The sequence below is a fragment of the Microcaecilia unicolor genome, chromosome 7 (assembly GCF_901765095.1).
Source record: "Microcaecilia unicolor chromosome 7, aMicUni1.1, whole genome shotgun sequence".
NCBI lineage: Eukaryota > Metazoa > Chordata > Amphibia > Gymnophiona > Siphonopidae > Microcaecilia > Microcaecilia unicolor.
Window position 1 is genome coordinate 274,451,918 of NC_044037.1, and position 18,887 is coordinate 274,470,804.

The window sequence follows — 18,887 nt, forward strand, 5'->3', positions numbered from 1 at the left end:
TCGATTCCCACTTCAGGCACAGGCAGCTCCTTGTGACTCTGGGCAAGTCACTTAACCCTCCATTGCCCCATGTAAGCCGCATTGAGCCTGCCATGAGTGGGAAAGCGCAGGGTACAAATGTAACAAAAATAAAATAGATACTATTGGAGATTCTGCATGGAATGTTGCTACTATTGGAGATTCTACATGGAATGTTGCTATTCCACTAGCAACATTCCATGTAGAAGGCTGCGCAGGCTTCTGTTTCTGTGAGTCTGACGTCCTGCACATACATGCAGGACGTCAGACTCACAGAAGCAGAAGCCTGTGCAGCCACCTTGGTGATCTGCAAGGGCCGACTTCTACATGGAATGTTGGAATAGCAACATTCCATGTAGAATCTCAAATAGTAGCAACAGCGGAGGAGTGGCCTAGTGGTTAGGGTGGTGGACTTTGGACTGAGTAACTGACTTCGATTCCCACTTCAGGCACAGGCAGCTCCTTGTGACTCTGGGCAAGTCACTTAACCCTCCATTGCCCCATGTAAGCCGCATTAAGCCTGCCATGAGTGGGAAAGCGCAGGGTACAAATGTAACAAAAATAAATCCATTGCACTCTATCTTATTTTAGACATTTATCTATAATACTTATTTTTATAGACTCCTCCATGGTATTTTTTATTTATCATTATTTTTTAGTTTTCGGTTTTTAATACATACACACACATAATGTTGACTGTCATTCATAACACCACCACCCAATTACTCACGATTCTGATACATTTTCATGTCTTTCAAGTGTCCAGTTGATTCAACATTTTCGTTTTCATGTATAAGTTATTCATACAGACATCTTTCGACGTCTAGTGATATATGCATTTCATGTTTTTAAATATTGACTGCGATTTTATTTTATTTTGTGTTCACATTTGCATTTCATGTGTTTAAGACCTTGTTTGTGTTTTACATGTTATGATTGTATTTTATTCTTATATAATGTTTTTATTTGTAGACTCCTGATGTAGGCCTTGTGGCCGAAACACGACGTTGTGTCGAGTCATTGAATAAACTTTGCTTTGTTTTCACTATCACTGTGGTCCAGACTTTGGGAACCCTGGTTTTTAGTCCCACTCCCCCTTTTTATCTTGAGCCTACCAGACTGTGGCATACTCCATATATTTAGAGAACTCTTTGGCTAATGAGGATCGAGCCTGAAAATGATATATATGGGAAAAAGCCAAAAATGTAGAACGAACTCTTGAAAAACACAGTCCTCACTGAATTCACTTGGAGAAACAGGTCATTAATAAGTTAAACTAAATAATAAATAAATATTAACAAGTTGAATTGTTAAATAAATATAATGACGTTTATTTTAAAGCGTGAACGTTACATCTTCATGATTCTTATTTGTGGCTCTCGTATAACTTTCTGATAATAATGTATGTTTAATTGGGAGTAGATGTATAGAGAAACCTTTACATTATTGATTTGAGACATTTTTCAAAAGCTCAGTTTCCTGCACAGTGAAATAAGAAATCAAATTCCTCAAGTATGTGTTTTCCTCATGCATTAACTGACACCATTAGACATGACTGACCTACTGTCTGATAGGATCAGGTAAGGAAGGATCCTCATTTCATTGATTACAGTATGTCTCCAGCTCATGACTTGGGGGGGGGGGGGGGGTGAGTGGCAATTGAGCTCACTGAGGGTGGCTAGGTCAGAGCCTGGGGTCAAAGTCCCAGGGAAAGACCAGAAGGAAGTAAGAAGGGGGTGAATGGCTAAGAATGAAGAGAGGGAAGGAAGTGAGAATGGAATCAGATTGGAGGGAGGAGGTGAGAAAGGAGAGCAAGTGAAGAGAGGGAAGGGTTGAAAAGGGGGTCAATATGGAGGACGGAGAAGGAGAGAGAAGGAAGTCAGCATAGAAGGGTGGATAGAGCAAGAAGGGGGTCAGATTGGAGGGCAAGAGAGGGGCTGGTGAGAAAGGGATCAGCATAAAGAGAGGGGTGAGAATGGAAAAGAGGGTACAAAGGGTAGACTTGTGGGGAAGAGGAGAGGGAACGAATGAAAAGAGGAAGAGGTATGGAAGGGAAAAGAAAGGAGAAGATTGAAGAGGGTAGAGAGATGGTGTGAAGAATCCTAGGGAGCAGAAAAATTGTTGAGAGGCAGGTTAAAGAGACAGAGGATGTTTGAAGAGTGACAGATGAAGGGGGCAGATCTGTGAAAAGGGTAAGATAGCTTGGAAATGAAACTGGGGAGGTGAAAAATGGAAGAAAGTAGTTGGTAATAGAAAGAAAAAAGGGGCTGAATGTCAGTTGGGATTGAGTGACAGTGACACAGCCAAGGAGCTGGGGCTGGTGAGAGGATAAAACTTGGACAAAGGTAAATGAAGGATGGGGAGAGAATGAGTACAGAGGACAGAAATGGGTATGCAAATTTTGATTTTGTCTTTCTCATTGTCTGAGATGCTTTTATTGCACTTTTTTTGGGAGGATCGTCAGAATATCCTGCATCAAACGCTGCTGAAAAAACTTTCATAAGGCGGCGAAGTGCAAATCCTCATAGATCCACAGTTTTTTCTTTAACCTCAATTTCATATAGGTAGTATTTAAATTAAATTTTTTTTGTAGATTTTTGCAATATAATTATAAGATATGGCATCACTTTCACATTACTTAACTGGCAGCAGCTTTCAATGAAGAGAGAACCTCCGCCGACATGGCCAGGTTTCAAATTCTTCGTCAGGGAAGAGGTTCACTGGAAATAAACAGCATTCATTTAAAAACTAATATTTTAAAATTCCAATCATTGTGATGACAAACTCCTATATATTATCAAAAACTCACGTTGCAGTTAACAACATCATTCTCTCATGCAAGGAAAAGATGGCCGCGGCATCTTTGTAAGACGCTCACATTTAAACCAAGCTCAGCTGACTGTCAAATACAACATTCTGATTGGATATCTACCAAGAGGTTCTTAGCCAATCAGATCAATGACCACCAATCCAAATCTGAATTTAACCCCAAAGGGCAAAGTGTCTTAAGGGCAAAAATCCAGCCTTGCTCCTTGTAGTTTAATAATTGTTCAGCGTTCCCACCCTACCTGAGCACTATCTAAAATTCTCCATCTTATGTCATTTAGTTGATGACGAAAATCAAGCCAATGTCGTACTAGAAGCGGAGATGTTAATATGCTATTTTTTATTCTTGATTTGTGTTCATTAAGATGAACTTTGATCGGGCGACTCGAACGCCCTATATATGTAATAGTTGACATGGGCTGATGATGACATATACCACGCTGAATAATTATTAAACTACAAGGAGCAACACTGGATTTTTGCCCTTAAGAATCTAAGAAAATACTCTTTCACCGAAAGGGTGGTGGATGCGTGGAATGGCATTCAATTTAAGATTTGAGCATTAGTTTTTAGTTCTCTCTACGATCTGGCCCCATTATATTTAACTGATAAGATTATAATTCCAGTACAGCAAAGGAATTTATGAGATCCTATGCATCTTCATTTTCCTAATCCTAGTTACCTGAAGAACAAAACCATCTTTTCCGTTAGCTCAAACTATTTGGAATTCTCTCCTTGTTCTCAGAGAGACAAGAAACTATTTGGCCTTTAGAAAAGTACTAAAAACATTTATTTTTAAGTAATGTTTAATTATCTGAAGTCTGAATAGTTGCTATTGTTTGAATTGGTTAAACTGTAATCTCTCAGGGATTGCCTAATTATCTTTAGATTTTGTGATCCACGTAGAACTCCATTGGGAAATAGCGGAATGTATGGCAGATGAAATTTAATGTTGACCAATGGAAAGTGATGCATATTAGGAAGAATAATCCAAAACATAGTTATCTGATGCTAGGGTCCACTTTAGGAATCAGCACTCAAGAAAATTTCCTAGGGGTCATTGTAGACAATACATTGAAATCTTCTTCCTAGTGTATGGCGGCAACCAAAATATCAAACAGGATGCTAGGAATTATTAGGAAAGGAATGCAAAATAAGACCAAAAAATGTTATAATGCCTCTGTACCGCTACATGACGTGACCTTACCTTGAGTATTGTGTTCACTTCTGGTTGCCGTATCTCAAAAAAGACATAGCGGAATTAGAAAAGGTTCAAAGAAGAGCGACCAAAATGATAGGGGGGGGGGGGGGGGTTGGAATTGCTCCCATATGAGGAAAGGTTAAAGAGGTTAGGGCTCTTCATCTTGGAAAAGAGACAGTTGATGGGGGATATCATTGAGGTCTACAAAATCCTCAGTGGTGTGCAATGGGTGGAGGTGAATAGATTTTTCACCCTTTCGAAAAGTACAAAGACCAGGGGACACTCATTGCAGTTATATAGAAACACTTTCAAAACAAATAGGAGGAAATATTTTTTTCACTCAAAGAATAGTTAAGCTCTGGAACTCATTGCTGGAGGATGTGGCAACAGCGGTTAGCATATCTGGATTTAAAAAAGGTTTGTACAAGTTCCTGGAGGAAAATTCCATAGTCTTTTTATGAGATGGACATGGGGGAAGCCACTGTTTGCCCTGGGATTGGAAGCATTGAATGCTGCTACTAATTGACCTTCTTGCTGGCCTCCCACTTAGTCACCTCTCCCCTCTCCAGTCGGTTCAAAACTTTGCTGCCCGTCTCGTCTTCCGCCAGGGTCGCTTTACTCATACTACCCCTCTCCTCAAGACCCTTCACTGGCTCCCTATCCGTTTTCGCATCCTGTTCAAACTTCTTCTACTAACCTATAAATGTACTTACTCTGCTGCTCCCCAGTATCTCTCCACACTCGTCCTTCCCTACACCCCTTCCCGTGCACTCCGCTCCATGGATAAATCCTTCTTATCTGTTCCCTTCTCCACTACTGCCAACTCCAGACTTCGCGCCTTCTGTCTCGCTGCACCCTACGCCTGGAATAAACTTCCTGAGCCCCTACGTCTTGCCCCATCCTTGGCCACCTTTAAATCTAGACTGAAAGCCCACCTCTTTAACATTGCTTTTGACTCGTAACCACTTGTAACCACTCGCCTCCACCTACCCTCCTCTCTTCCTTCCCGTTCACATTAATTGATTTGATTTGCTTACTTTATTTATTTTTTGTCTATTAGATTGTAAGCTCTTTGAGCAGGGACTGTCTTTCTTCTATGTTTGTGCAGCGCTGCGTACGCCTTGTAGCGCTATAGAAATGCTAAATAGTAGTAGTAGGTACTTGTGACCTGGATTGACCACTGCTGCCAGCAGGATACTGGGCTAGATGGACCATTGGTCTGACCCAGTATGGCTATTCTTATGTTCTTAATTGGCATCAATTTGAATCTGTGCACACATCTTACTACATACAATTCTATAACAACGTGTGCTCAACCCAAAAGGGGACCTGGCCATGGCAGATCCATGGGTGGGTCAGGGGCATTGCTAAAATTTGCATACAGTCTTGTAGAATGGGGATGTGTGCCCAAACTGGGCACTGGGAATTACACCTGGTTTCAACAGGCATAAATCCTGGTACCCAAATTTGGGCCACCAGAACCACAGAAGAACTTGCCTCCATGGAACCAACACAGCAAGCACACAACAGTGGAGGAGACCATTAAAAACTCGTCATTCAAATGGTGTCCAAAAAAGTACTTTATTGAATCTCCACAAAGACCCTTAATCTTCACAAAGACCTGACACGACTCATGTTTTGGCCAAAATGGCCTACCTCAGGGGTCTAAATCTGCAGTTGTACTCTGGTTACCTTCCAAGGAAACCACAAAGTCAACCCAGCAAACAGTGTCTTTAAGAGTATAAACCCGACACCATGAAAGGAGATTGCACCACTATATAATGGACCAAATCGCTTCAAACAAGATACCCAGTCCTCAGAATACACCTAGCCAGTCAGGTTTTCAGGGCAGACATTGAGATCAACATCTATCTAGGAAAAGATAATAAACAGCATTTTATTTTCAGTTTACTGACTCGACTATGTAAAGCTGAGATCTAACAGCTGTAGGCTCCTGGACTAAACTGGATTCTCTGCATGCTGTGATGACTTTTTCATGGATCAATGCAACTATTATCCAAAAATATGCTACATGAGCTATCCAATTATGCATAGGCCTTGTCTTCAAAGCTGAGCATTGTCTCTGATGTGCCATTCAAAGAAAGACCTTTGTAGTTTGAAAAACTTGTTTACAATGTTATTAAAGTAATTCTTGTGTTGATTGGAATATAATTTCATTATTATGTTACCTGTATGTTTCAGAAATGTTTATTATAGTAGTTGATAGCTAGAGCATTTCAATAATCATTAAAATACTATGCATTTAATTTCTAAGCATATGGATGTCCCAAAATGCCAAGATGGATGTCCATGTGATTGAGTAAAAAGGAAATCAATCCCACAAAAATCACTGCAAACTTGGTAGAAACCAAGGGACCTGCATTTGAAAGAATATATATAAAAGGAAAGAAGGAGAATTCAGTATAGGCTGTAACCAACAGCCGAGCTTGATCTCAGTGAGAAACGCCGACAAATTCGGCTCACTTAAAATGCTCTATACATCATTAAAGCAGCAAAGGGGAGAACGCTGATATATTAAGATAAGTCACACCTGTACTGCTTTTTGAATCACTGGTGCTATACAGTTCATTATATATTCATGGACATTTAATCTTCATGTTTGAATTGAGAGACAGTCATACATTTTTTTGAAAACTAGATACAGTGTTCTTTTTAGCAGATGGACATTTTTTTTCTGCTCTGTTAGTTACATTAAGAACCTGTTGGTTTAAAGAAATACCCTATATAAGAATTTTCACCTCCAACATTCTATGTCTAGATGCCTGGGTTCGTCACATCCATAACCACTCATTGCCCCGCCCTTGTGTCAAAACATAATGACGCCAGAGGGCAGAACAGTGAGAGGGAAGGGAAGCCAGCGCCAGCCAGCCAGAGAACGTTCAGGTACAAATCGAGGGGAAGAATCGTGAGGGGAGGGAGGGAGGAAGAGAAGGGAGGGGAGGGCAGGGGATAATGGATGGGATGGGAGGACAGTAGAGGAGAGAATCGTGGGACATTGAGGGGAGGGAGGAAGGGGAGGGCAGGGCAGAGGAGAATTGATGGACATGGATGGGATGGGAGGACAGTAGAGGAAAGAATTGCAGGACATGGATGGGAGGGCAGGGAAGAGGAGAATCGCTGGACATAGAGGGGAGGGAAGGGAGAAAAAAAAGCTTGCATGACAGCCTTCCTAGGGCCTGTTTCATTGTTGAGGAAATGGGCATGGTTCCACTAATAATATATAAACAGAAATAAAGTATATTATTATTAAGTTTTGTAAAGGGAATTTCAAGGAGTCTAATGATGTATAGAGCATTTTAAGTGAGCTGAATTTGTCGGCGTTTCTCACTGAGATCAAGCTCGGTTGTTGGTTACAGCCTACACTGAATTCTCCTTCCTTTTATATATATACTAGTAAAAAAGCCCCGTTTCTGATGCAAATGAAACGGGGGCTAGCAATGTTGTCTTCTGTGTGCTTGTGGGAGTGTGTGTGTCCCTGCCCTCTGGCCTCTCTCCCCTCCCCCCTCTGAGTCCTTCACTGTTACAGAGCCAGCGATTTGATTTCGTGCTCTGCTGTTTTCCTTCACTGACTGTGTTACAGAGAGGGCGGGGCAGACACTCATAGGGAAACCGGTTATCTCGCCCCCTTCACACTTCCGGCTGGAGGCTTCATAGAACGTTGGTGTTGCTTTTTATATAGAGAGATTCTTTCAAAGCATCTATTGCATTACATAATTTGCAGGTCCCTTGGTTTCTACTGAGTTTGCAATGATTTATTGTGGGATTGATTTCCTTTTTACTCAATCACATCTAGAGGAGTGGCGTACCTACAGGTAGGGATGGGTAGGTACAGGCCCACTCATTCTTGCCTCAGACCCACCCAGTCCAGTGGCTCATGAGGTCCCCAAAATACCTCAGTGGCAGTGCCTCACTCCCCTCTCTCCCTCTTCTCTGCTCATGGCCCAGCATCTGTCCGTCTCTCTGAACTCCCATCCCCCCCCCCCCCTCCGGTCTACCTCAGAGTCGTTGCTGGCTGCGATTCCTATAGGCAACTTGCACCGGCCCTGCAGGCTTCCCTCTACCACATCCCTGCCAGTGAAGAAACAGGAAGTGATGACATCGAGGGTGAGATGCAGTAGAAGGAAGTCTACAGGGCTGCCACAGGTTGCCTATAGGAATCACTGCCAGTGACAGCTCTGAGGTAGACCGGGAAGGGGATTGAGAGAGAGAGGGGGCAGATGCCGAGCCACAGGAGGAGGAGGAGAAAGAGAAAGATGAAGACGTGACTAGGGGCAGAGGGGATGGAAGGGAAGAGAGAGAGGGAGAGATGGGTGCAGGGGTAGAGAAGAAGGAGTAATGGTTGACGCTTGGAACCATGGCGGGTATAATTTTATAAGAACTTGCATGTGTTACGGTCACATCGGTGCCTATTTTATAAATACAGAGAGGTGCCTACATGTTTTTATAAAATACTAGCACAAATCCTGCAGAAATAGTGGCTAGATCAAGGCTGTGGATATTTACGCATGTCTAGCAGAAGGCATATTTTATAAAATACACTTGTAAATTGTGACATCATCCAAATGCCTCCCCCGAATGTGCTTACTCTAAGGTTGTGTACACATCTGTGCCTAATTGTACTGCATGTACTTTTGCACCTCAGATCATTTGATAGGGGGGGGGGGGGGGCTTTTATACATACATATGAAAAATCCTTCGTAAAATTTCCAGCTGCGAAACTGGAGCTTTCTCAGCAATGACTTTAGCTAAGAAGATCTTGTGATCCTCACTGCTCTCCTTGTCTGCTTTAATCACTAGGGATACGTTTCATCTGATTTCCAGAGGATACCAATTGTCTGATTGGCTCCACTGATGCCGATGAGCTCTGATCCCTCCAGGGCTGCCGAGAGGGGGGACAGGGGGGACAAAATTCCCCGGGCCTCCGGGGGGGCTTGGCGCCACTGCCGCAGTCCGGCCCGCCCGCCCTCCGTCGCTCCCTGGCACTGACCTTAAGCGTTTCCCTCACCTTTCCTTCGAAAGCGCAGCAAGCAGCAGCAGACCACTCCTTCCTTCCGTGTCCCCCCCTCGCCTGACGTAACTTCTGCAAGGGTGGGGCAAGGAAGGAAGGAGTGGTCTGCCGCTGCTTGCTGCGCTTTCGAAGGTGAGGGAGACGCTTAAGGTCAGTGTAGAGGGCCCGGGGGTGGAGAGAGGGCCCGGCCCGGTGGTGGGTGGAGGGGGGTCCGGCAACCTCAGGTGGGGGGGGGGGGGGCCCAGGGGTGGCCTTGTCCCGGGCCTGGATCATTCTCTCGGCGGCCCTGGATCCCTCCAACAGAAAGTCTCCAGTGCCCAAATTCTGATACAGCACTGGTAAAGCAGAGTGAAACTAATAACTCTAAGCAAAGACAAAGGGCTTTGATTTTTTGCCATCTTCTGGTGCCAAGGTGCCCAAGAACCTAAGGGCGTGCTGCTGCTATGCTGTCCACCAAGACAACACCCATAAGACTTATAGACCTTGCTGGACGTCAGGCCATCTCATTTGCCTCTCTCTTCACGTCTGTGGCCTCAACTTCTGGCTCACACAGGCAGCTCATCATCTGAGGACCACCAGGTTGGCTGAAGTCTGTGCAAGGAGAATTATTCCAGCCTCTACATGGAGCAAGAGGTATTTTCTGGATACAGATCTGGAGGGAGTCTGTGTTTTTCGTCTGCCACAAGAAAATTGTCTAGCTGTTTGTTGTTGTTCGAGAAGTTTTTCTCGGTTCCAGAAGTGTGAGTCAGACAATCTGATACTTTGCTGTATCCATAAGGAAGATTTATTACTTACTACAAGATAAAGTGTAATCAAATTTTTTTTTGTTACATTTGTACCCCGTGCTTTTCCCACTCATGGCAGGCTCAATGCGGCTTACATGGGGCAATGGAGGGTTAAGTGACTTGCCCAGAGTCACAAGGAGCTGCCTGGGCCTGAAGTGGGAATCAAACTCAGTTCCTCAGTTCCCCAGGACCAAAGTCCACCACCCTAACCACTAGGCCACTCCTCCACTGTGGCTACTATTTGAGATTCTACATGGAATGTTGCTATTCCACTAGCAACATTCCATGTAGAAGTCGGCCCTTGCAGATCTCCAATGTGGCCGCGCAGGCTTCTACATGGAATGTTGCTAGTGGAATAGCAACATTCCATGTAGAATCTCCAATAGTATCTATTTTATTTTTGTTACATTTGTACGCCACGCTTTCCCACTCATGGCAGGCTCAATGCGACTTACATGGGGAAATGGAGGGTTAAGTGACTTGCCCAGAGTCACAAGGAGCTGCCTGTGCCTGAAGTGGGAATCAAACTCAGTTCCTCAGTTCCCCAGGACCAGAGTCCACCACCCTAACCACTAGGCTGCCAGTTATGCCTTTGCTATAGTTCAATAAGTCATTATAATTTCCGAATGTTTCTGCTCAGCCTTCCCTTTGTCGGTCAAGAGTGGGAACCTAAAACAGGGGAGGGAGGTGTAAATTCACTAGCAGTGCACACCTCCCTACAGCATACATAGCCCAGGCCGGGATTGAAGAAGAGTTTGCCATAAAATCATCAGATGGATACCTTCCATGAAGCTGAAGATTTCTCCAGCTCCAGGCACAGGAGGGAAATCTCTTTCATCGAAGAAATACCTTGCACATAAAGAAATGACAAAGTTTCAACTAAGGAAATAGAGCTTTTTCACCGCTTCCCCATCTATTCACGGAAATATTCCTAAGCTCTGAAATCAGTTGTCACAGATCCAAAATCAGACTCCAAGCAAAGCCTGACCTAATTTGATGCCGCTGAAATTTCAAGAGCATGATAGAACATTTCTTAAGGGATTTGTACACTTGTATATATATTTTTTATTCATAAACCCGAACACCCTTCCATGCAGTATTGTTCCAAAACCGAACAGGACCAGAAATCTGAAACCGCAAGTTACCAGAGATCATTCAGCAAAGGAATGCATTAATACAGCGGAGCTTCTTCCCCCCCCCCCCCCCCCCGGTTTCTTCGGTGCTTTTCCCAGTCGGACAACACAGAGACACCCCAAAGGTTTCTCTGCCTACTTACCCTCTGCAAAAAGAGACCGGTGCAGTCTTGCATCGCTCGAGTCGTTCAAAGGCAAATCAGCAGCCGCTTTCCTTGCGTTTCGGAACGGGTCAGAGAGAGCTCAGCAGTTTCGGCAGATGCCACGCTTTCCCTTTTCGTCAAAACCGGAGCCTACCTCTACGGTATTGTGCAAGCCACATGGAGCCTGCAACTAAGTGGGAAAATGTGGGATATAAATGTGTAAAATAAATAAAAGAGACAAATGGCCGCAGTTGGACTGGTGCAAAGAAACAGCGCGGCTAAAATCAATCCCAGACCAATATGCGCTTCTTTTTCATTCGAATGGCAAAGGACAACGTTCGGCATCTCTTCCTTCACAAAAACTTCCAGCTGCTTCCTACATTTTAACCAGGGAGATTCACACGAATGAAACAGCTTTTCCGGTGCGGGTTTGTTATTTATAAACGCTATTACTCATTTTCAACTTTGCCATCACCGTTCGAAGAAAATGCACGTTTAAACTGGAAACCAACAAGCCCCTGGAGAATCACGCCTCAGATTTACCTCTGGGATCAAGAGGAGAAGACGGAAAGTTTTGGCTGGAATTGGAGGGCCGGTTCGGAGGGGCTCCCCCCCCCGCCCCCTCCCCCCCACACCCCCTTCCTCCTCGTTGCTGCCTGAGCCCAGCGGTCTGATCTTTTTCGCGGGTTTCCCTGTGATCCGCTTTTAACCCGGCGCGCTGCTTGACCACTTGAAGAGCATTTCCATTCGGAGGATGGACGATCGGCCCTTCAATCGCCTACAGGACACTTTGAAATGGAAATATAAGGGAGCCGCCGCTCGCTTCGATCCGCCTTCCAGAGCCGGAGAGCCAAGGCACATGGCAAAGGAAGCCCTGAGATGGGCTCCAGTTTGACTTTCCCCCCTCTTTCTCTGCCTAAATTAATAATCCGAGGGGAAGGGGGAAGAATTGTGGGGATCCCCTTTCTTAGATGCATCTGCTTGGAGCAATGGCCACGGTGATGGACATCAACGGGTCAGCGGTGGGGGTCAACTACAGCTCCGAGGACAGCATCCTCCGGAGGGGCCCCTTCTCCATTTTCAGCATCCTGATCCTAACTTTGCTGGTCATCCTGATCATCGCCACCTTTCTGTGGAACTTGCTGGTGCTGGTGACCATCTTGCGGGTCAAGACGTTCCACCGGGTGCCCCACAACCTGGTGGCTTCCACGGCTGTGTCCGACGTGATGGTGGCAGCGCTGGTGATGCCCCTCAGCCTGGTGAACGAGCTGTCGGGCAGGAGGTGGAGGCTGGGCAGGCTGCTGTGCCAGGTCTGGATCTCCTTCGATGTTCTGTGCTGCACGGCCAGCATCTGGAATGTCACAGCCATCGCCCTGGACCGGTACTGGTCCATCACCAGGCACGTGGAGTACACCTTGAAGACCAGGAAGCGCGTTTCCACCATCATGATCGGCCTGACCTGGGCCCTTTCAGCCGTCATCTCGCTGGCGCCCCTCTTCGGTTGGGGGGAGACCTACACCCCCGGGGAAGAAAACTGTCAAGTCAGCCAGGAACCTTCTTACACCATCGTTTCCACTTTTGGAGCCTTCTACTTCCCACTGGGGGTCGTGCTCTTCGTGTACTGGAAGATTTACAAAGCAGCCAAGTTCCGGATTGGAGGTCGCAGGAGGAACGCGGTGATGCCTCTCCCCGAGGTTGTCCAGGTAAGGGGAACGACGGGGCTGCTGGGGAAGAGATTTCTTTGGGAGGGAGGTACTTCTTTCCGGCTAAGGGTTATCACGATTTTTCCCCCTTTGTTTAAAATAGTGTGGTTGCCCTGCAAGTCCATTTGAATACACAGAAATAACATAATATTTTCACTTTTCACAACGACAACCCCTCATCAGTGAATGGGATACCAAAGAGAGACATTCAGACAACCCAGAAATTAAGATTTTTTGAAATTAAATTTGAGCAGACCCTTTGAAACTGACAAGACAGCTGAGACCCGGGTTCCTTAACACAGTTCCAGCCATAAATTTCCACTGCCTGTCACTTTCTGATCACTCTAACCCTCGCTGCCTCCTGCCCTTTCCCTGTCTCCACACTGTCATCGGAATCCGGTTTATGGTTCACGTGTATTTTCTGCATAGAAATAAGGGCTAACACTTTATGAAAAATACATAATGTACCTTTTTATTTGACTTAACAAACAGTATCTGGACCTAGCATCCATTCCTCAGTTCAGAACGAGCAAAAGATTTTCTGACAAATGCCATTTTTTGATCATTCTGTTCAGACCTGGGGAAGAGAGCACAAGCCTCCTAAAAGCAAGTCAAGAAATGTATTAAATTAGTCCAATAAAGCAAGGGGTATCACCCTGTATATACCTTCATTTCTTGCATTGCTTTGTTTCAGAAACCATCTATGACCCACTGAGCAAAAAGGTACCAAAAATGGGGTTTTATTTATTGTTACATTTGGACCCTGTGCTTTCCCACTCATGGCAGGCTCAATGCAGCTTACATATTATATACAGGTACTTATTTGTACCTGGGGCAATGGAGGATTAAGTGACTTGCCCAGAGTCACAAGGAGCTGCTGTGCCTAAAGTGGGAATCAAACTCAGTTCCTCAAGACCAAAGTCCACCACCCTAACCACTAGGCCACTCCTCCACTGTTGCTACTATTTGAGATTCTACATGGAATGTTGCTATTCCACTAGCAACATTCCATGTAGAGAAGTCGGCCCTTGCCGATCACCAATGTGGCCGTGCAGGCTTCTGCTTCTGTGAGTCTGACGTCCTGCACGTACGTGCAGGACGTCAGACTCACAGAAACAGAAGCCTGCGCAGCCTTGTACATGGAATGTTGCTAGTGGAATAGCAACATTCCATGTAGAATCTCCAATAGTATCTATTTTATTTTTGTTACATTTGTACCCTGCACTTTCCCACTCATGGCAGGCTCAATGCGGCTTACATGGGGCAATGGAGGGTTAAGCGACTTGCCCAGAGTCACAAGGAGCTGCCTGTGCCTGAAGTGGGAATTGAACTCAGTTCCTCTACAAATATCAGAGATAAAAGCTATAAAAGTTTTAAAAGTGTTGTGTAATATAGGGTCAGTAGAATGGGACTTTGCAATTTTTGTTTAAATAACTTTAATGTTTTTCATGTTCTACAGCCTCAGGTACCTAAAGTGGGGTATGTGATTTCCGGGGTTAATTACTTTTATAATTGATAAAAGTTTTTCATTTTTAAAAGACATAATTAGTCCATACCTAAGGCTAAAATTTGGTAGGATTGTGCAATTGATATCTTTCTGTCTTGTGCTATAAATAAGTTGCATACCTCACTTTTGACACCTTTTCACTCAGCGGGTCACATTTATTTTATAGAGAACATGAAGCCTGCAAAAACTCTGCATGTCCCAAAATGCATAGCTCTACTTGAAAGATGCTGATGGCTCTTGAAACTAGTGCTATAAAATAATGAGTGGAGTGGAACCGGTAGATGTGAATGGCTTGTTTACTCTTTCCAAAAATACTAGGACTAGGGGGCACGCAATGAAGCTACAAAGTAGTAAATTCAAAACAACTGGAGAAAATATTTCTTTACTCAACATGTAATTAAACTCTGGAATTCATTGCCAGAGAATGTGATTAAAGCATTTAGCTTAGCGGGGTTTAAAAAAAGGTGTGGATATCTTCCTAAAAGAAAAGTCCATAAGCCATTATTAAGATGAACTTGGGAAAATCCACTGCTTATTGCTTGGATAAGCAACATAAAATGTATTGTACTATTATGGGATCTTTCTATGTACTTGTGATCTGCATTAGCCACTGTTGGAAACAGGATACTGGGCTTGATGGACCTTCGGTCGGTCCCAGTATGGCAATGCTTATGTTCTTATGCAGGGCTGCTGCCTCCCCGGATCGCGGCGCCCCCCCCCCCCCCCCCCCCACACACACACAATCACCACTGTTCCCCCCCAGATCGCTGCTGTAATTATTATTATTTATTGCATTTGTATCCCACATTTTCCCACCTATTTGCAGGCTCAATGTGGCTTACATAGTTTTGTTATGACATTGTCATTTTAGGATATCAGATACAATTAGTAATGTGCAGGGATTAATTAAGGGAAGAAAGAAGGAAGTGAATATGGTAAGTGTAGAAGGTGGACTTTCATAACTGGGTAGATTGGTGAGGTGGATTATTGAGGCTATATGTTCTCTTTGTAGGCCTTGTTGAAGAAATATGCCTTCAGAGATTTGCGAAAGTTAGTTATTTTGTCGATTGTTTTCAGGTCTGTAGGTAATACATTCCATAACTGCGTGCTCATGTAGGAGAAGGTAGTGGCATGCATCAGCTTGTATTTTAGACCTTTACAGCTGGGGAAGTGCAGATTGAGAAATTTACGGGATGATCTTGAAATACTTTGTTGGCTGACGGAGATTCCCAGGCCCCACCAGCAGAAGACGTCTTCCTCCAGCGCTGCTGTTCAGTCGATTGCCTGCCCCTGCATCTGCTTTTCCTCTCAGTTCATGCTGTAGGCAAGGACAAATCAAACTCGGGTATACATACAATGTATCACATACCATGTAAATGAGTTTATCTTGTTGGGCAGACTGGATGGACCATGCAGGTCTTTATCTGCCGTCATTTACTATGTTACTCTGTATGTGTGCCTGAGAGGAAAAGCAGCTGAGCAGAAGAGCAGCTCTGGAGGTGCTCCTCCGGGTCCTCCCCAGCTTCCAAGGGGGAGCCGGCCGCAGCGCCGGAGCTTTCTCTCTCCTGCTCCTGTTGGGACGCGATCACTCAGGTCCCGTGGGGAGCAGGAGAGAGAGAGACCCCGGCGCTGGGCCTCCCCCTTGGAGGCCCGGTCTCGGGGAATTTTGTCACCCTGCCCCCCCCCCCTCAGCGGCCCTGTTCTTATGTCCTTAAGATTTATCCCTAGGAAGTTTCATGTTCTCTGTTTACCGTTATAAATATTTAATAACATGTGTTGTTAAACGTGAGATTGCAGAGATCCCTTATGAAACCCTTCAGAATCATGTTCTGTTCTGTCACTTGCAAAGGGATGTTTTAACTAAACTTTCTTTCTGTTAAACCAATTACTGGGGCTGACATTCACTCCTCATTTATCTGCCGCCCCATAAGACAAGAGCAAATTAATATGCATGAGTCTGCATCTTTATCCTCTCTCTCAAGTCATGTAAACCTCATGGGACAAAAGCTACTGTTTTGGAATGTTAATTGCTTAACCAAACACTATTTGGGATATGTGTTTGTATCTAAAGCATCTTAATTTTAATTAACTGTTGTTTTTAATTGGATGGATTATATTTTAGGCTAAAAGGATGAAAATCTATGTGTATTGATCCATTTGCTAATAATAGTGAGCTGCCAAGATAAAGTGAGGACACAGGCACCTTACATGTTGGAAATAGACATTATGCTGATTTGTCTGTCACTGAGTATTACCCTATATGGTCTATTTTAAAAATTATCATTTTAAGTGTGTTGTGCAGGTTTTTGGCTCATCCATGTGCTGAAAGTGCAAAACCATTGTGTTAAGCTGTGTCAACAAATGTGCCCATCTGATGACTGCTGTGAAAGAGGTTTACTGTCCAAGCTAATGAACCTGGAAGAGAGGCTTGGTGTATTCATTTGAAGAAAGACTTTTTCTGGCCTTACAGCTTCCTTCACTTCTTTGGGGCCTCCGCCTTGACCACTGCCAGCCTTTACAAAGTTCTGATGCCATGATCTTTCATTCGCAAGGGGATGGAATGACTTTCCTATGAGGAAAGGCTAAAATGGCTAGGGCTGTTCAGCTTGGAGAAGAGATGGCTGAAGGGAGATATGATAGATGTCTATAACATACTGAGTGGAGTGGAACAGGTAGACATGAATTGTTGTTTATTCTTTTCAAAAATACTAGGACTAGGGGTTATGCAATGAAGCTACTAAGTAGTAAATTTAAAGCAAGCCACAGAAAATATTTCTTCACTCAACAAGTAATTAAACTCTGGAATTCATTGCCAGAGTATGTGGTAAAAGCAGTTAGCTTAGCAGGGTTTAAAAAGGTTTGGATAGTTTCCTAATGTCACGCTTCACACGAAACACTGGATAGTGAGCCCTTGGGCTACTGCCGAGGGCGGCAGCGGCAGGAGGAACACCCACCGGAACAGAAGCCACAGCAGGGAGCAGGAAGACAGTCCACGAATCCAGCAGAACCGGGGCCAGGCAAACAAAGTCAAGGTCCAGCTCCAGGCATGGGTTCCAAGGCAGGCGGCAAACAAAGTCCAGGTCCAGGCAAAGGTTCAAAGGCAGGCAGCAACCAAAGTCAAAGTCCAGGTCCAGGCAAAGGTTCAAAGGCAGGCGGCAAACAAAGTCAAAGTCCAGGTCCAGGCAAAGGTTCAAAGGCAGAAACTGAACGTAGCAGGGAAAGCACAGCAACAAACAACCGCAGAAGACACACCTCTGAGGACCTCTGTTGCAAGGCAAACTAGAAACACTTCCAGGTGGTTAATAAGGGCCAACAGCCAGGGAGTTCACCAGGTACGGAAACAGCTGAGTTCCAAAAAGTCTCGAGACCAACTGGCAGGCTAGAAAATCCGGACCGGCATGACTTCTGGAATCGGGAATCCATCAACAGACAGTCCATTGCGACCACCAGGTCTGACCACCAGGGGGCGAGATGAATGAGAGCATGATACCGGGGCAGAGTCATAATACCTAAAAGAAAAGTCCATAAACCATTATTAAAATGACCTTGGGAAAATCCACTGCTTATTTCTAGGCTAAGCAGCATAAAATTTATTTTACTGTTTTGGGATCTTGCCAGGTACTTGTAACCTGGATTGGCCACTGTTGGAAACAGGATACTGGGCTTGATGGACCTTTGGTCTGTCTCAGTATGGCAGCATATGTTCACATTTTATGGTGTAGCCCAATTTCATCCAGCCGTCTCGGTAACAGTCCAGGCTAGGAACAACAGACCAGGGCTTCTTCGTAAACTCAGAGCATGTGCCCCCAAAATCTGGCCACTAGATGTCATAGCTGTGAGATGGCTGAGACTCAATGGTTGTAAATACTAGATTGCATTCATTTGAAACAAGGTAGGAAATGTCATGTCACTGCAAACAAAAATAAGCAGAAAAAAACACATAGTAGGGAATTCTGTATATGGTGTTTAGTGCTATGCACTATTTCTGCACCAATGTGTTGGCATCGAAAAGCATTATAATGGAAGCAAGGTGCCGAAACGGGCCAAAAATGGCAGATTGGTGCAGAAGTGAATACTACCTAATTGTTTCTGAGTGAATCTGAAAAAAGGGGCGTAACAATGGGAGGAACGTGGGTGGGGCAAAAAACAGTGGAGGAACAGAAAGGAAAACCTCTCACAGATGGTGTCCAAAAACCTTCTTTATTTCGGTAAACTTCAAGATCAATAAACGAGACCTGGCACGATTCATGTTTCGGCCCTACTAGCCTGCATCAGGGGTCTAAAACATAGAAAAATAAACAAATGAAAACCTATACCATATAAATAAATTAAAAAAAAAAAAAACCTAAGACATATAGATCATACATAAAAAGTGTGTAAAAAAAGGGAGGGGACATGGGAAGTAACCTGTTCCGGGGCAGAGGGAGCATGGAACGAAGGAAGGACAGGCGCGCGCGCGGCACCCCACCCCCCCCATTGGCATGCACTCGGGGTGGACCGCACCCACGGCCCCCACCTAGGAACGCCACTGAGTTGCTGTAC

At 44.6% G+C, this 18,887-nt stretch overlaps 1 protein-coding gene across 1 annotated transcript in view; it reads left to right on the forward strand.

The window, feature by feature from the left end:
• The first annotated feature begins 12,124 nt into the window (after positions 1–12,124).
• Positions 12,125–18,887, forward strand: part of LOC115475132 (5-hydroxytryptamine receptor 5A-like) — a 40,653-nt gene continuing 33,890 nt past the window's right edge. Inside the window, exon 1 of the mRNA XM_030210871.1 lies at positions 12,125–12,838. Coding sequence (XP_030066731.1) covers positions 12,125–12,838 — 714 coding nt within the window. The remainder of the gene's footprint in view (positions 12,839–18,887) is intronic.